This window comes from Tachyglossus aculeatus, chromosome 5, assembly GCF_015852505.1.
Source record: "Tachyglossus aculeatus isolate mTacAcu1 chromosome 5, mTacAcu1.pri, whole genome shotgun sequence".
Taxonomy (NCBI): Eukaryota; Metazoa; Chordata; class Mammalia; order Monotremata; family Tachyglossidae; genus Tachyglossus; species Tachyglossus aculeatus.
Window position 1 is genome coordinate 79,492,624 of NC_052070.1, and position 17,882 is coordinate 79,510,505.

At 44.0% G+C, this 17,882-nt stretch overlaps 1 protein-coding gene across 2 annotated transcripts in view; it reads left to right on the forward strand.

The window, feature by feature from the left end:
- The window catches only part of KAT6A (lysine acetyltransferase 6A), a 112,017-nt gene extending 95,048 nt beyond the window's left edge, over positions 1 to 16,969 (forward strand). For both annotated transcript variants that reach the window (XM_038746237.1, XM_038746236.1), the window contains exons 12-17: positions 779 to 872; positions 4,743 to 4,974; positions 6,255 to 6,456; positions 7,136 to 7,744; positions 9,350 to 9,659; positions 14,142 to 16,969. In XM_038746237.1, the coding sequence (XP_038602165.1) occupies positions 779 to 872; positions 4,743 to 4,974; positions 6,255 to 6,456; positions 7,136 to 7,744; positions 9,350 to 9,659; positions 14,142 to 16,792 (4,098 nt within the window). In that variant the 3' untranslated portion in view covers positions 16,793 to 16,969. The remainder of the gene's footprint in view (positions 1 to 778; positions 873 to 4,742; positions 4,975 to 6,254; positions 6,457 to 7,135; positions 7,745 to 9,349; positions 9,660 to 14,141) is intronic.
- The last annotated feature ends 913 nt before the right edge of the window (positions 16,970 to 17,882 follow it).

Consider the following 17,882-nt stretch of genomic DNA (forward strand, 5'->3'; position numbering starts at 1 on the left):
GATTTTAAATGACTTCCCATTCCCTTGGTGGTAATGGATAGAACTTCTTGTGAAGTAAACACAGTCATTATCCACATTGTTCTTTCTGAGCTCTTTACCGAGCAGCTACTGTCTCTTCCTGATGTGTATTTTAGACCCTCCAAAGCTCATAGTATTAATCCTTCACTGATCCTGAGCTTACCATATTGTAGAAGCTAGGAATATATTTACTGAAGAGTATTCTTCGTTTCTTTTCCACCCTCCCTCCCCGCCAATGCTTGGTAACTTTTTGCCCTTGTGTTCCAGTTACAATACAATTTTTTTTTCCTAGTAGGCTATGTAGATTCAGTTGAGCGCTTACTGTGTGCAAAGCACTGTGTAGATGATGAGCGCTTCAAATTCTTCCAGCTGTAAGTGCTGGATTTGTCTCCCCGCTCATAGAACAGAATGGGGTCTCCGAGCACCTGTATTTCTATGCCTTTGAGGAATTGCTAAGGACTTGGATTCCTACACGGCCCTTCCTGGCATTTGCATTTTGCTTCTGAGTTACAGAAAGAATGTACAAATGTCAGATCTCATTTCCTTTAGTCCCCTGGGATGATTGTTTTAAGGGTAATGGCAATGACTTAATATTGGCCTATCTTCCCTCAATGGGGTATTTTTCTCTTGATTTGCATGGCCATTCCCAGGGGAAGAGGGCTACGGCTCTCCCTGTTTTTCTTTGTTTCTTGATAATTAGTACTCCAGTTCAATCTCGCCAGTCTGTTGTTTTTAAACTTGCTGTCTATTTTCCCTCTAGGAGAAGCACTGCCAGCAGAAGTACAATGTTTCTTGTATAATGATTCTTCCCCAGTACCAGCGTAAGGGCTATGGCCGATTCCTTATTGACTTCAGTAAGTGTCCCATCGCTAGGTAATTGTTAGTCACCATCTCAGTCCCTCTTTAAGTTTTGGAATCATTTGGAAGAAGCTAATAAACTGCATTGGTTCTTAGTGCCAACCATGCCATATTTAAAGGGTGAAATGTTTTCACTCAGATTAAAGTGAGTTGTATACTTCATAAAATCACCAGTCCTTTTGGGGTAAAATAAAATATTTTAAAGGAGTGATATTTAATGAATATCCTATGTTCCTGATGTCACATTACCTGTGAACCCTCTCATCTGTCCGTACTAAAAATAGATTACAAATCTGATGAAATTGGTGTTAAGACTGGTAGTATAAGACTCATACTGCTGCAATCTTACAGCAATGAGTGACCTGGAAAATATTTGTATCCTATTCTCTTGCCTACTTAGACTGTGACTCCCCCATGAGAGACAGGGACTGTGCCTGTCCTGATTAATTTTTATCTACTTCAGCGCTTCGAACAGTGCTTGGCACAGAATAAGGGCTTCACCCATATAATAATAATAATAATGAAAATAGCAACAGTAATAACTGTTTTTGATAAAAAGCTCCATCAAGATATACTCTGCCCTGTAGTCTGCAAATTTTTATTGTAAAATGGTGTACAAAACGATAATGCCACACAAGATTCATAATTTACAATAAGCCTAGGGATTTCAGAAGAAGTTATTGCTAAATTAAATTTTTGGAATACTTTTTAATGTTGTTTTCAAAATGAAATATAAAAAGCTTTATTTGCTACTAATGTGCAAGTTATTATACATTCTGAAGGTAATGTTCTAGCAATCTCTGTGAATTAAGTTCTAGACTGTAAATCAGGATTTGGGTCCATTTATTGGTTTTAAGACACTCAGTCAGCTCTCCCCCCCATAACTGCCCAATTACATATCATCACTTCTCTCTGACTACAATGCAGTTAGAATACTTTGTTCCCCCGAAGCTAAACTACTCACTGTGCCTCCTTCTCATCTTTCTTGCCACAACTTCTTGCTCATTCCCTCCTTTTCGCCTGGATTCCTTCGTACGTCACATCTTGCTTTCCCCTTCTTCAGTGTCCTGTTGAATCACATCTCCTCAAAGAGGCCTTCCCTGATAAATATCTCTTCTCCCCACCCTATTTCCTCCCCAGTTTCTGTTTCAACATTTTCACATTCATTGTCGTATTTATTGAGCGCTTACAGTGTGCAGAGCATTGTACTAAGCGCTTGGGAAGTACAAGTTGGCAACATATAGAGATGGTCCCTACCGAACAACGGGCTCACAGTCTAGAAGGGGGAGACAGACAACAAAACGAGACATGTAGACAGGTGTCAAAACCATCAGAATAAATAGAATTATAGCTATATGCACATCATTAATAAAATAGAGTAGTAAATATGCACAAGTAAAATAGAGTAGTAAGTATGTACAAATATATACAAGTGCTGTAGGATGTGGGGGCGATGGAGAGGGGAAGAGGAGAGGAGAAAGGGGGCTCAGTCTGGGAAGGCCTCCTGGAGGAGGTGTGTTCTCAGGGCTTTGAAGGGAGGAAGAGAGCTAGTTTGGCGGCTGTGTGTAGGGAAGGCATTCCAGGCCAGGGGAAGGAGGTGGGCCGGGGGTCGGACGGTGGGACAGGCGAGAACGAGGCACAGTGAGGGGGTTAGCAGCAGAGGAGCGGAGGGTGCGGGCTGGGCTGGAGAAGGAGAGAAGGGAGGTGAGGTAGGAGGGGGCGAGGTGACGGACAGCCTTGAAGCCGCGAGTGAGGAGTTTTTGCTTGATTTGGAGGTTGACAGGCAACCACTGGAGATTTCAGGGGAAGGGAGTGACATGCCCAGAGCGTTTCTGTACAAGGTAATCTTGGTAGCAGAGTGAAGTATAGACTGAAGCGGGGAGAGACAGGAGGATGGGAGATCAGAGAGGAGGCTGATGCAGTAATCCAGTCGGGATAGGATGAGAGATTGAACCAGCAAGGTGGCGGTTTGGATGGAGAGGAAAGGGCAGATCTTGGCGATATTGTGGAGGTGAGACCGGCAGGTTTTGGTGACGGATTGGATGTGTGGGGTAAAGCACTTGGTTGCGCACGTCCCTCTGTTGCACTTACGTACATATCTCCGTACCCACTTGCTTCCTCCTACCTGTAATCCTATTTAATTTTCCATTTTGGGGGGCTTGATTTGTAAGCTCCTTGAGGGTAGGGATCATGTCAGGTCTACTACCTATTGTACTGTCCCAGATGTTTAGTACAGTGGTCTGCCCAAATAAGCACTCACTAAATATCATTTTGATTGACCCCCATCTATTTCTTCATTTCCCATTCTCTTTTTACATTAACGTAGTGCTTCATGCCCTCTAAGGGAAAGAATTTAAGTGGGAGAAGAGGAAAATAATGCACAAGGCATAAAGAAGAGGAAGGGGGACTAGGGAAGATTCCTAGAGGGAAAAGAGAAACAAGACATGTTGGTAGTGATAGTTTTGGTTAGGTCCAGGCTGGCACATTTGGATACCACAAGAACTCCAGTGGGTTGGGCTGGTTTTGAGGGATGCTAACTCTGTCGGAGCAAGTAAAATATCCCTGAGCTAGTTAGGAGTTCTGCAGATGGAAATCAAGCAACTTTCACTCATCAGATTCTTCTTCCCACCCCTCCACTCAGGTTTATTTCGGGATTTCGTTGAAGTAATTTCTGAGCCAGTCAGGCCGTGGTGCCTGGCATCCATTTGTGCCACCAATAGACTGTGAGCCCACTGTTGGGTAGGGACTGTCTCTATATGTTGCCAATTTGTACTTCCCAAGTGCTTAGTACAGTGCTCTGCACATAGTAAGCGCTCAATAAATATGATTGATGATTAGAGATCAGAGGACAGTGTGATAGGGGTCATTCAATATACCAGAGATTTGGTTTGTAAAATGGAGGTACCTCTTGCCACCCACCCAATTTATAGAGAAGCAGCGTGGCTCAGCGGAAAAGAGCACGGGCTTTGGAGTCAGAGGTCATGGGTTCAAATCCCGGCTCTGCCAGTTGTCAGCTGTGTGATTTGGGGCAAGTCACTTAACTTCTCTGGGCCTCAGTTGCCTCCTCTGTAAAGTAGGGATTAAGATTGTGAGCCCCCCGCGGGACAACCTGATCACCTTGTAACCTCCCCAGCGCTTAGAACAGTGCTTTGCACATAGTAAGCGCTTAATAAATGCCATTATTGTTATTATTATTATTATTACAAGGTCTGATATGGTGGAAGATAGGGATTACACATGTACTAAATTCGTTCCTCGTTGTTTTCCGTTCAAAATCAGTAGCAATTGCCATCTAGTGGCCCTAGTACTCATCTTATTCCGTGGAGCTCTGCAGTGTAGTGGCTTCTCTCAGAAAGCTCCATGGACCAAAATTAATCAATCAATGGTATTTATTGAGTGCATACTACGGGCAGAGCACTATACTAAGCGCTTGGAAGAGTGCAGTGCTTCAGAACCAGCAGGCAAGTTCCTTGCTTATAATGAGCTTACCTGGTCAAAGTTGGTCCGAAGCTCAATATTTTTACTGGCCCCAAATGAATTAATATAATTTTTATTATGCTTAGTATGTGCCAAGCGCGGGGGTGGTTGCAAGGTAATCAGTTCATACACAGTCCCTGTCTCACATGGGATTCACAGTTTGTTGAATTGTACTTTCCAAGCACTTATTGCCCTATACACAGTAAGCGCTCAAAAAATACAATCGAATAAATGAATTCACAGTCTTAAGTAGGAGGGAATTCTGCCAGACTCTTGTTGAGGGAGTAACCTTAATATTAAATTGAATGTCTGAATTAATGAAGGAGGGATATGATGTTGTCGAAACCACCTTTCAGGCTGTCTGACGTGTGGCATCTGGGTTTCCTTAGGTTATTTGTTATCAAAGCGAGAAGGCCAAGCAGGGTCTCCAGAGAAACCACTGTCTGATCTGGGTCGTCTTTCCTACATGGCTTACTGGAAAAGTGTAATATTGGAGTGCCTTTATCACCAAAATGACAAACAAATCAGCATTAAGAAGCTAAGCAAATTGACTGGAATTTGCCCTCAAGACATTACATCCACCCTTCACCACCTCCGAATGCTGGATTTTCGTAGTGACCAGTAAGTATAGTCTCCTGTATAGCTCTCCTGGAAGTCAAAGTGCTTGCTACACGTTTTTTGCATTAAATCAGATATATGGGGTTAAGGATGACAGTGGAGCAAACCTGGAAAAATAGGATAAGGAAGTGAAATCTGTGTAGCATATTAAATCCTAGGACTCCTCCTTTTGCTGGAAACAGTTTCTGATACAGAAGCATTTGGCTCACTTTTCCCTGTCCAGTTGAAGGGGAAAAATAGGCCCAACTGTCACCAGTACTCATGCTACCTGCCCCACACAGCAGCCAACTGTCATCCCTACGTCCACAATTTGTCTGGACCAAGAAAGGACAATGTTTAGATAGAGTGGAGCTGGAAATACACGCCAGAGAATATCAAATTGGCATTCTGTATGTCCACACCTTAGTCCTCCCCCTTGGACTCGGAAACTATGCACATGCCTTGGGTCTAATTGGGGTATTGTAGTGTGAGTTCATCATCAGGAGCCATTTTCTCCCTAATAAGAAGAAATGTAGTATTTGTTAAGTGCTTACCATGTGCCAAGCGTTGTTCTGAGCACTGGGGTAAGGTTCAAGGTAATCAGGCCGGACACAGGCCTTGCCGTATATGGGAGTCACAGTCTAAATAGCAGGGAGAGCAAGTGTTTAAGCCTCGTTTTTTAGATGAGGAAACCGAGGCACAGAGAAGTTAAATGACCTACCTGGGGTCCCACAGGAATCAAGTGGCTGAGCTGGGATTAGAACCTAGGTATTCTGACTCCTGGGCCTGTACTTTTTCCACTAAACCACACTGCTTTTATGCTCATTAGAGACTTGTGGAGGGTGTTATTTTTCCCTCATTAGATTTTTTGGGTACCTCAAATGGGAGCAAATTGCCCTCTCACACTGCCTGCCACCCAATCTAATTCTGGATGTGTTTGGTCATTTACATTATCTCCATAATACATAGAGAAGCAGCGTATCTCAGTGGAAAGAGCCCTGGCTTGGGAGTCAGAGGTCATGGGTTTGAATCCTGGCTCCGCCAGTTGTCAGTTGTGTGACTTTGGGCAAGTCACTTCACTTCTCTGGGCCTCAGTTACCTCATCTGTAAAATGGGGATTAAGACTGTGAGCCCCAAGTGGGACAACCTGATCACCTTATGTCCTCTCCCCTGCTTAGAACAGTGCTTTGCACCTAGCACTTAACAAATGCCTTCATTATTATTATTATTATTATTACAGTTCCTGTCCCAAGGTTTTATATCTTTATGGTCGCTGACAGTTTTAGGGTTTTATCTGCTTCCAGATTTGTGATTATCCGTCGGGAGAAACTGATCCAAGATCATATGGCAAAGCTTCAGGTGAATTTGCGACCCATTGATGTAGATCCCGAATGTTTGCGGTGGACACCTGTCATCGTCTCCAACTCTGTTGTCTCAGAGGAGGAAGAAGAGGAAGCCGAGGAAGGGGAAAATGAAGAGCAACAGGGCCTGGAAAGGGAAATAGAGGTCAGTTTAAGAGCATAGATCCCAATTTCTAGAACACAGGAATATGTTTTAGGCTATCCCCAGAATTTGTGATTTCTGTGGCCATTATTATTGTACTTGGATAGATTTGGTATCAGTGTAGCTAACACACAGTTACGTTATGAGTCATATGAGTCGTGTAAAAGGTGGATAGATTCAGTTCATTCAATCATTTATTGAGTGCTTACTGTGTGTATAGCACTGTACTAAACGCTTGGTTAAGTACAATGCAACAATAAATGGACACATTCCCTGCCCACAACGAGCTTTGTTGAGCCTGGCTGAGCAGGTAAAATGGAGGTAGGTGAGAATCTCTGTGGTGAATTGAGGCAAAACATAATTCTTTCTTATAAATAATATTAAAAATGGCTAATTGACTTTGCTGTTAAATTTTTTAGAATCAATCAATCTGTGGTATTTATTGAGCACATACTGTGTACAGGGAACTGTACTAAATGTTTGGAAGAGTGCACTGTCCGACTTACTGTAGTTTTGGTTAAAGTTTCATACTCAGTGAACAAAAATTCCTTTTCTTTCTTCAGTGCATATATGTTTTTAATTCTCCAGAAGTATTTTTGCTTTGGTCATTTTTCACAACAAAAAGGGTGGAGAAAATATGCTATAGATCAATCAACATGACTGTTTTATTTTCTAAACTTAGACGGTGAAGCCTGCATCTTGGGAGAAAAAAGAGCCAGATCCTTATTCTTCTTTAGAGAGTGAAAAGAAACCGGACATCGTTGCACCAGCCAATTCGGCCCGGCACAACAAGCAAGTTCTTCCCCTGGACAGTCTTCCTGCAAATAATCAGCCATCAAGGAGAGGCCGATGCGGGCGGAAGAGCAAAAAGATCAGAGAGCCTTTCTGTGAGAAAGAATCCAAACTGCTTGTGGAAGAAACGCCATCAGTTCCCCGGGGACGATACGGTGAATGTGAGGAGAAATCTGCCCCCTCCCAGGGGCAATATACTGAATGTGAGGAGCAGTCAGTAGCCTCTCCAGAGCGTTTTGGTAAAGATGAGAAATCAGAAGCTCCCAGGAGACGATACAGTGAAGGCGTCGAGATTTGGAGAGGTCAGCTAAAGAAAACGCCAGAGGTTCTGAAGTGCAGATTGCCAGAAGGGAGTGATAGGTTGCCTCGTCGATATAGCGATGGTGACCGAGCCCTCCTGAGGAGTTTTAGTGAGAGTAGCGAGGAAGAAGAAGAAGAACCTGAAAGTCCTCGATCAACTTCTCCACCGGTTCTGACTAAGCCCACGTTGAAACGAAAGGTATTAGTGTCTTCATTCACTCCTAATGCATATTTCCCGTTTCTCTCTATGGGATTTAATATGGACGGTTTCAGGGTTTTTCGTCGTTGTTTATAAATTGAGGCACCTGTATTTGGTTGCCTTAGGTCTTCCCAGTGAAAATCAGAAATGCTTGTCATTTCTACTTTGGTGAGAATAATTGCTAGCAGATGTCATTGCTGTATCTCCTTATGGAATTGGCCCAAAGGCTGGGAATTCAAGCAAGCAGGAGCAGACCGTGGTTTTAAGTTCAAAATCAGGGTTTTAAAATCTGAACCTCAGTTTGGAAGGATTCTGAGCATATCTTCCCATAGTACTGGGCATGAGAACAGGGTGCTAGAGAGAATTAAAAGCAGAATCTTCTGGAATTGGCTCAGAGGCTGGGAATTCAGGCAAGCAGGAGCAAACCATGGTTTTAAGTTCAGAATCAGGACTTGTAGTCCGAACCTCAGTTTGGAGGGATTCTGAGCATTTCCTCCCATGATACTGGGAATGAGAACAAGGTGCTAGGGAAAATTGAAAGCAGAATAGTTAATGCACTGAAACCATCAGAGCAAAACTGTCCCTCCAGAAATCTTCTAACTCTTTGAGTACCCCTGACCCGTGCTATTTCTTCTCATCTTCTTCCTGCTTGGTGGTTCAGAATGTTTTTTGATGGTCTCATTGTGCAGGCACACTCCTTCAAACTATCACATTCTGTCTTGTGATAATGTGTGGGTCACCCAGAAAAATGTTCCTTGGGGGCCTAGCAGGTTGCAACAGAGGGAAGTGAAGTAAGGTCTTGGCATGAGTCAGAAGATGCAAGTCAAACCAAGAACTTCTCCCACCACCAGAGTCCACATCAGTCCCAGGGGACCCTAGAAATGTAGATTGACTTCTGAGTAACCCCAGTACAGGGGCAGTCCATCTCTTTAATTGTATCAGTATTGCCAATGTTCAAAGTCAGTAAACACCAAGAGAAAAAGAATCCTTAAGATGAGATATTTGGAAAGTGGACTACACGTAGAGTGTGAATTTCTTCAGGTAAAAAAATACTTCTTAATCCAAGGGAAGTTATTTTTTTAAAAAATTAGGTAAAAACCTGTTTGAATTTTTAAAATGTATGTGCTCAGAGAGAACCGAGGGAAAGGACAGCACAGTTGTCACTCACCTGAATCAGGAAGGTTTGGATAGTGGCCAGAATTATTTAGGTCTTGGAGTCTCCTACTGGATTCATGTATTGTGTTCAGCGTTCCTTTGAGAACTTCAAAGCACTTGATATATTTGGTAGCGTATTCTAGTGTTAAATTTTGCACTAAGATTACACAGCTTGACTATTGGCCAGAGTAATCAATCACTGGAATTTATTTGAGTGCTTACCATGTGTAGAACACTGTACTGAGCGATTGGGAGGGTACAATTCAATAGAGTTGATAGACCTGATCCCTGCCCACAAGAAGCTTGTAGTCAATTGGGAACACAGAAAAAAGCCAAGGTCACCTGACTCCTAATCGATTGCTCTTTACTCTGGATTGTGTTGCCTCTAGTAGTCAGCAGCTTGATCTTATTGTTCTTAAAAGTGTCTCTTTTTTCCCCTGTTTTAAATAGAAGCCAATTCTTCATCGGCGAAGGCGAGTCCGAAAACGCAAGCACCACAATAGCAGTGTGGTCACGGAAACTATTTCTGAAACAACAGAGGTGTTAGATGAGCCTTTTGAAGACTCTGACTCCGAGAGGCCAATGCCCCGATTGGAGCCCACGTTTGAGATTGACGAAGAGGAGGAGGAAGAGGATGAGAATGAGTTGTTCTCCAGGGACTACTTCCATCGTTTGCCCCCTCAAGACGTCCTCAGGCATCGGCCCTCTTCCAAGAGGAAGTCCAAAGATGAAGAGGAGGAGGAATCAGATGATGCTGAAGGTATGTTTCACAGGATTGTGCAGAGTGGTGGTTTTTCTCAGGGGGTATAGCAATAATAACTGAACTGGGCAGAAAGGGACTCCCACAAAGATTGGTATAACTCGCACAGCCCTCTTTCACAATGACTAAGTGAGGCTTGTGGTTTGGTAACTATTAAAGCCCTTGTCAAATTAGTCAGCTGCTTATGTGTTCCTCTACTGCTTGGCAGCGTCTTCCCTCACTCCCTCTCCCCTCCTTCCTCTTTTACTTCAGTTGTAAGACTTTTTCTCCCTTGCCATAGTAGCTCTAATTTTTAATACATAAATCCTTAAGACTATCTAGTCTACTAGCTCCTTTTCACGCGCAGGTTTTCACTTATAAGCTGAGATGGGAAACTAACATTTCAGGATGATATAAATGTACAAGGTTTCTACTTTGGTAGCGATGAAAACAGCTTATCCTTCCCTGACTGGTTCATTTTATGTTCCTCATGTATCTATCACCTGAGGGTTTAATTCATGACTTCTGCACATCCATACAAAAGAAATTTAAAGGGATGAGGGGTGGATGTTGAAAATCATCATACTGTAATCCCAATCTTTCATTTACATTAATATAATGCTTGCTAGAGGAAAGAGGGGATTTAAAGAGAGGGCATTCACTCTGTGTGTCCACTGTTTAAAGATTTCTCCGGGATATCTATGTTGTGGATGATTTTTCCTCAGATGAGTGAACTGCATTACCCCAAGTTGTTATCCGTTCTCTTTTTAAGCTCCTTGACTGCTTTTGAAGTATTTCCCAACCCTTCCATTTATTTATAGATCTCAGTTCATTGAAATCCCAGAATATATTTACTATTCTCTCCTTTTCCAAGTTGTTAATTTTCACATAGTTGTCTGCCTGAGTTTGTTTTTATATTCACTTTATATTATATTTTATGGATTTACACGTATTTATTCAAGTACTTATATTTTGACTCCATTCTGGGCAGGGAACATGTCTACCAACTCTGTTATATTTTACTCTCCCAAGCGCTTAGTCCAGTGCTCGGCACACAGTAAATGCTCAATAAATGCAACTGATTGATTATATTCATGTTCCAAGAATTCATGCGGGACTTTTATATTTGCTAAACGTTCCCAGGTGGTTGTGAATATTTCTCAGATAATTTTATAATTAGAAGTTCTCATAGAAGTAATAGCAGCAGCATTTATTGAGCCCCCACTTTTTAATGATATTTATTAAGTGCTTATTATGTGCTAGGCTCTGTACAAAGTGTTGGAGTGAATACAAGACAGTCAGGTTGGATGCAGTTCATATACCACAGGGGCTCCCAGTTTTTAATCCCCATTTTACAGATTTGGTAACTGAGGCAACCTAAGTGGCTTGCCCAAGGTCACATAGCAGACAGGTGGCATAGCCTGGATTATCACCTACAAGTGGAACATTGTAGTTGGTGCTTAGAAAGTATAAAATGATGCAGTGGCACATTCCTGCCCTCAAGGAGCTTGCAAACTAGCTGGGGTGGTAAATGCTAAAATATTTGCAACTTGTGTGGTCAGATAAGTAAATTGAGCAGACAGTGCCAAGGAAGATGTAGATAAGGTCCAATTATAGCACTTAATTGGCTAAAGGGAAAGTAGTGCTCAGGGTGCTGGGAAATGAATCAGAGAATGCTTGTTGGAGGAGGGAGCGGGGTTTAGGAGGGCTGTGAATGTGGAGAGAGCAGGGATCTGCCTGATCATCAATTCATCATCATCAATTGTATTTAATGAGCGCTTACTATGTGCAGAGCACTGTACTAAGCGCTTGGGAAGTACAAATTGGCAACATATAGAGACAGTCCCTACCCAACAGTGGGCTCACAGTCTAGAAGGGGGAGACAGAGAACAAAACGAAACATACTAACAAAATAAAATAAATAGAATAGATATGTACAAGTCAAATAAATAGAGTAATAAATATGTACAAACATATATACAGGTGCTGTGGGGAAGGGAAGGAGGTAAGATGGGGGGGATGGAGAGGGGGACGAGGGGATGGCAGAAGGAAGGGAGGTCTAAGCTGGAGGAACAGCGTGAGAGATGGGTCAGAGGCAGGAGAGTCAAGAGTGAGGTAAAACCAGAAGATTTGCCAATGCGGCACCGGTACGCATTATGTCAGTGATTTGACCCACGTGGATTAAATTATGAGCAGAGCCATAATTAAACCTCTCAATTTCAATCTTTGGGTGGCCGCTTTTATTGCCAATATTTCCGAAATCCAGATGTAACATTAGTAGTTGGGTTCTTTTTCTCATTCTCTTTATTCCTTACAGTAATCACGTGGAGTAGAGCGGTAGCGTAGATTCCATAGTTTCATTGGAGAAATGCAGCCATTTCCTGTATCATCATCTATCGTATTGATTGAGCGCTTACTGTGTGCAGAGCACTGTACTAAGCGCTTGGGAAGTACAAATTGGCAACATATAGAGACAGTCCCTACCCAACAGTGGGCTCACAGTCTAAAAGATGCCCAATGTTTCCTAGGTAGAGCATTTTAAAACTAAGGATTGAAATTAATTTAACCCTAATATGAGATGCTATCCTGGGATTCTTGTTTTAATCACTTAGGGACAAATGATGGTTTAATGTTTTATTAGGGTTCTTTTTAATGTGAGTTGAATTTAAAAAAACTATCATAGCACACAGTGTAGACTATAGTGTTCTGCCCACCAGCAAGGAAGTGCCGCAGAGTTGAGGTGCTGACCCATATGTATTTGGTACTGTGTGTGATTGTTGCATGCTGCTTCAGGAGCAGAATTGATAGGCTGAGGAAGGATATATCTAGCTTACCAGAGTCACTATAATTAGAAAATGTGAGTGTAGGACATCCATTCATAGAAAAGGAATCCCTGATTTGTTCAGGATTACAGGTCACCCTCTATTGTCTCCATATCTATGGCATTTGTTTGATATTCTGAGTTAAGCACTGTACTAGAAGTCAGAACTTAATCTGTTCCTGGCTCACTTTTCTTCTCTATGCTTTTTTTAAAAATATATATTATAGCACTATGTGCTATTATAGTGGTAACAACACCTACATTTAGAGGTGTGAAATTTTGAGGTTGTCTGTTGTGTGACCTTGAGCAACTCACTTAACTTATCTGTGCCTCAGTTATTTCATCTGTAAAATGGTGATTAAGACTATGAGCCCTAGGTTGGAAAGGGGCTGTGTCCAATCTGATTATTTTGATCTATCCCAGTGCTTAATACAGTGCCTGATACATTAACAAATACAATAAAAAAGGGGTTGGGAGGAGAAATAATAATAATGATAGCATTTATTAAGCACTTACTACGTGCAAAGCACTGTTCTAAGCGCTGGGGGGGATACAAGGTGATTAGGTTGTCCCACCTGGGGCTCAAAGTCTTCATCCCCATTTTACAGATGAGGTAACTGAGGTTCAGAGAACATAAGTGACTTTCCCAAGGTCACACAGCTGACAAGTGGTGGAACCGGGATTAGAACCCACGACCTCCGACTCCCAAGCCCGTGCTCTTTCCACTGAGCCACGCTGCTTCCCCGAAAGATAATTTCCCCTAGGGGGAAAAAAAGGATATTTTAGAAAAAATATAAATGTATGAGATATCAATTTCTAAAATTATTTTGAGTCTTTAAAAATTTGAGATATTTGGAAACCATAAATTAGTGCCCCAAATATTATAAATAGGTTCTCTTTATGAAATTTAAAATTATAAATGCCAAGTGGTAGATATATGTTGATATATTTCATAAGGCAGATTCAGGCCTTCAAGTTAATTACTTCCAGAATCTCAAATCTAGATCAGACATCATCACTGACCAACCAAGGGAAGGTAGACAAGGGGGGAAAAAATGTACAGTCCCTTGTTATTCTCCCTTCCTTCACTTTGACAAATAGCAATGCCCTGACAGGGAAGAAATGCCTGAGAGTTTGAGATTTGAGAGTTGTTGTTCTGACTAGAGCTGTGAGAATTGTAATTACTACTGCATCCTCTCTTGCAAAATAAATTCTAATACAGATATTGGAAAACATTTTGAGGAAGAAAAGGATAATTAATTTTTGACAGTGTCAACCTTGAAATGCATTCATTCGTCATTCTGAAACATATTTCATAGCGTCTTTTTTTTTTTTTAGTTTTGCCCCTGATTTCTAATTTTTTTCATTAGAACAAAGGGAGGACAGAATTGCGGGGCAGGGGAAGCAATAGGATGAAATCCGAAAAGCCTGATGACTTCTTTAGTAAAGAGTGCTAGACTGTAAGCTCGTTATAGACAGGGAATGTGTCTGTTGTTTTGTTGCGTTATGCTCTCCCAAGCGCTTAGTTTGGTGCTCTGCACGCAGTAAGCGCTCAATAAATACGATTGATTACTAGACCAGATCCAGTTCAGGGCTATGCACTTACCTTTTCCCTCAAATACATACTGTTGACTGACCAGACAAATACAAGGTATTGTGATGCTGTTTTTTTTTTTCCCCAGGCACCCCTATCCTGAAGCCAGTATCTCTGTTGAGAAAATGTGATGCGAAGGATTCTCCCCTTGAGCCAGATACTTCCACACCTATGAAGAAGAAGAAAGGATGGCCGAAAGGCAAAAGCCGTAAACCCATCCACTGGAAGAAAAGACCCGGCCGAAAACCAGGGTTTAAGCTGAACCGGGAGGTGATGCCAGTGTCTGGTCAAGAAAGCAGACTCGAGTCCATGGTACCTATCGCCAAGGCTGGGCGTAAGCCTAAACCGCAAGAGCAAGAAGAGGCTGTTGAGCAGAAAGATGACCTCCCGCTTGCGGAGGAGCGGAAGGAGGACGACATGCACGTGGAAACAGAAGAGGTGGGAGAGGGAGAAGAAGAAGATACCACCAGCAGTGAAGTTAGAGCAGCTTCCCCAGTGGACAGCAACAGCAGCCCAGTGACCGAAGCTAAAGAACCCGAGCTAGAGGAAGAAGCAGAAGAGAAGCCGCGGGTGTCGGATGAGCAGAGGCAATCGGAGGAAGAGCAGCAGGACCTAGAGGAGCAGGAGCACGAGGAAGAGGATGAAGTGGCCATAGTGACCAACGAAAACGAGGACCACGACGCAGATGATGAAGATGACGGTCACTTGGAGTCGACCAAGAGAAAAGAATCGGAGGAGCAGCCGGTGAGAGAAGGAGTCAAAGAGGAGCCCGATGTCCAGGAGTCTTTTTTAGAAACAGATACACAGAACGGCAGAGAGGACGTAAAGGGCAAAAATGAGACCGAGCCAGATTCGGAGGAGGAGCAGGCGTCTCACGAGACGTCAGTCGTGTCCGAGCACCTGCCGGGGTCTGAAGACGACCGTGAAGAAGAGCAAAACACTAAAGAAGCGTTGATTGAACTGAAAGAAGAGGAAGAGATTCCTCACAGCGAACTGGACCTGGAAACGGTCCAGGCGGTTCAGTCGCTGACGCAAGAAGAAAGCAACGAGCACGACGGAGCCTACCAAGACTGCGAGGAGACGCTTGCCGCGTGTCAGACTCTCCAGAGTTATACCCAAGCTGACGAAGACCCTCAGATATCCATGGTGGAAGACTGTCACGCGTCAGAGCACAACAGCCCGATCTCCTCGGTCCAGTCGCACCCCAGCCAGTCGGTCCGTTCCGTCAGCAGCCCCAACGTGCCGGCTCTGGAGAGCGGTTACACCCAGATCAGCCCCGAGCAAGGATCCCTGTCCGCCCCCTCTATGCAGAACATGGAGACCAGCCCCATGATGGATGTGCCTTCGGTATCAGACCACTCTCAGCAGGTGGTGGACAGCGGCTTCAGTGACCTGGGCAGCATTGAGAGCACCACCGAGAATTACGAAAACCCCAGCAGTTACGATTCCACGATGGGAGGCAGCATCTGTGGGAATAACTCTTCCCAGAGCAGCTGCTCTTACGGGGGCCTGTCTTCCTCCAGCAGCCTCACCCAGAACAGTTGCGTGGTCACTCAGCAGATGGCCAACATCGGCAATAGCTGCAGCCTGATGCAGCCGAACAGCGTCCAGCCCGCTGCCAACTGCAGCATCAAGTCACCTCAGAGCTGTGTGGTGGAAAGGCCACCGAGTAACCAGCAGCAGCAGCAGCAGCAACAGCAGCAGCAACAGCCACCGCCGCCGCCGCCGCCGCCGCCACAGCAACCAGCACCGCCGTCGCAACAGCAGCAGCAACAGCCTCAACCCCAACAGCCTCAGCCTCCGCCTCCACCCCAGCAGCAGCCTCCCCTGTCACAGTGTAGTATGAACAACAGCTTCACCCCGGCACCCATGATCATGGAGATCCCCGAATCTGGAAGCACCGGCAACATAAGTATCTACGAGAGGATCCCGGGGGATTTTGGGGCGGGCGGCTACTCCCAGCCATCGGCCACGTTCAGTTTAGCCAAGTTGCAGCAGCTGACGAACACCATAATGGACCCTCATGCCATGCCTTATAGCCATTCTCCTGCCGTGACTTCCTATGCAACCAGCGTGTCTCTGTCCAACACGGGACTGGCTCAGCTAGCCCCCTCCCATCCATTAGCTGGGACTCCTCAAGCACAAGCCACCATGACTCCCCCGCCAAATCTGGCGTCCACCACCATGAACCTCACATCCCCCTTGCTTCAGTGCAACATGTCTGCGACCAACATCGGCATCCCCCACACCCAGAGGTTACAAGGACAAATGCCGGTCAAGGGACACATTGCCATCCGTTCGAAATCGGCGCCTCTGCCCTCGGCGGCTGCTCACCAGCAGCAGCTCTACGGCCGCAGCCCGCCGGCGGTCGCCATGCAGGCCGGGCCTCGGGCGCTAGCTGTGCAGCGGGGCATGAACATGGGGGTTAACTTGATGCCGACGACCCCCTACAATGTCAATTCCATGAATATGAACACCTTGAATGCCATGAACAGCTACAGAATGACCCAGCCCATGATGAACAGCAGTTACCATAGCAACCCCACCTACATGAACCAGACAGCACAGTATCCTATGCAGATGCAGATGGGAATGATGGGGAGCCAGGCCTATACCCAGCAGCCTATGCAGCCAAATCCTCATGGAAACATGATGTACACTGGCCCCTCCCATCACAGCTACATGAATGCTGCTGGCGTGCCCAAGCAGTCACTCAACGGACCCTATATGAGAAGATGAGCAAGACGAACTTGCCGCTAAAAACTTAAATATATATAAATAAAGGAACCTTTTATACTGACAAACCAGAGAAAATGGACCTTTTTCCAGTTAAAATATTGCTGTAGATTTAGAGGGATTTTTCTTTTCTTTTTTAGAAAGCCTGGTCTTTTTTTTTTTTGTTCGTTTATTTTGGTTTTTGGGTTTTTTTTTTTTTTTTTTTGGTTTTTGGTTTTGGTTCATTTTCGTTCTGGGTTTCGGTTTTCTTCACAATCCTGAAACATTTTACAGAAGAATACATTGAAAATGGATCTGGGGGGCGGGACGGGGGAAAACCATGCACAAAATCTTTTCATAATTAAAAAGAGCCTTACTTTCTTCACCACACGGACAGAATTGGTGTAAAAGTGAAATTCTCTTTATTTTCCTTTATGATCGTTTGTTCCCCCTCGCTGTTTGCAGCTCCCGGTGTTGTCATTTTAAAATGCTAGGTATCCATCTCAAGGGGTAACTAAGCCCTTCCCTCCAAGCCCAACCTTTCATTTCCTACTTCATTCTAGCAGGAGGCACTTAGGGGAGACTTGGAAGGGGACATGGAGAACAACCCAAGCTCTTTACCTTTAAACTTATTTTTATGAATATTGTTGTTATTGTTATTATTATTGTTGTTTTCTAAAGCGAGGCGGAAAAAAAGCTTCTCTTCTTCAGATCCCCTCCTCTCCCTACATATAACCTTTCAAAACTTTTTTTCCCAGTGCGTTTCTCTTTTAGATGACTTCATTGAGGTGTCCGGTTTTTCTTAAGTCAAGAATATTGTACTTTTCTAGTGTTCCCACCTGACACTCAAGAGACATAGAGTACCCTACGTCTCAATGAGCGGCAACATCTCTCAGGAAAGCTGCTTGCCGTCCTAATCCAGCCTTGGGATGAGTAGAGTTTTGAACCTCCAGAAAGAGGGCAAGGCCCTCTTTTCGGTAGCACTTTACGAATCCCGTTTTTCCATCCAAACTTTAATTTTTCGGTATGTACTTTGAACCGTCTAGGGTCTCGATTCTTGAGCCTTTGGGTCTGGGTAAGCTCAAGCAGCAGTGTCGGTGGTTCTCCGCTTTTA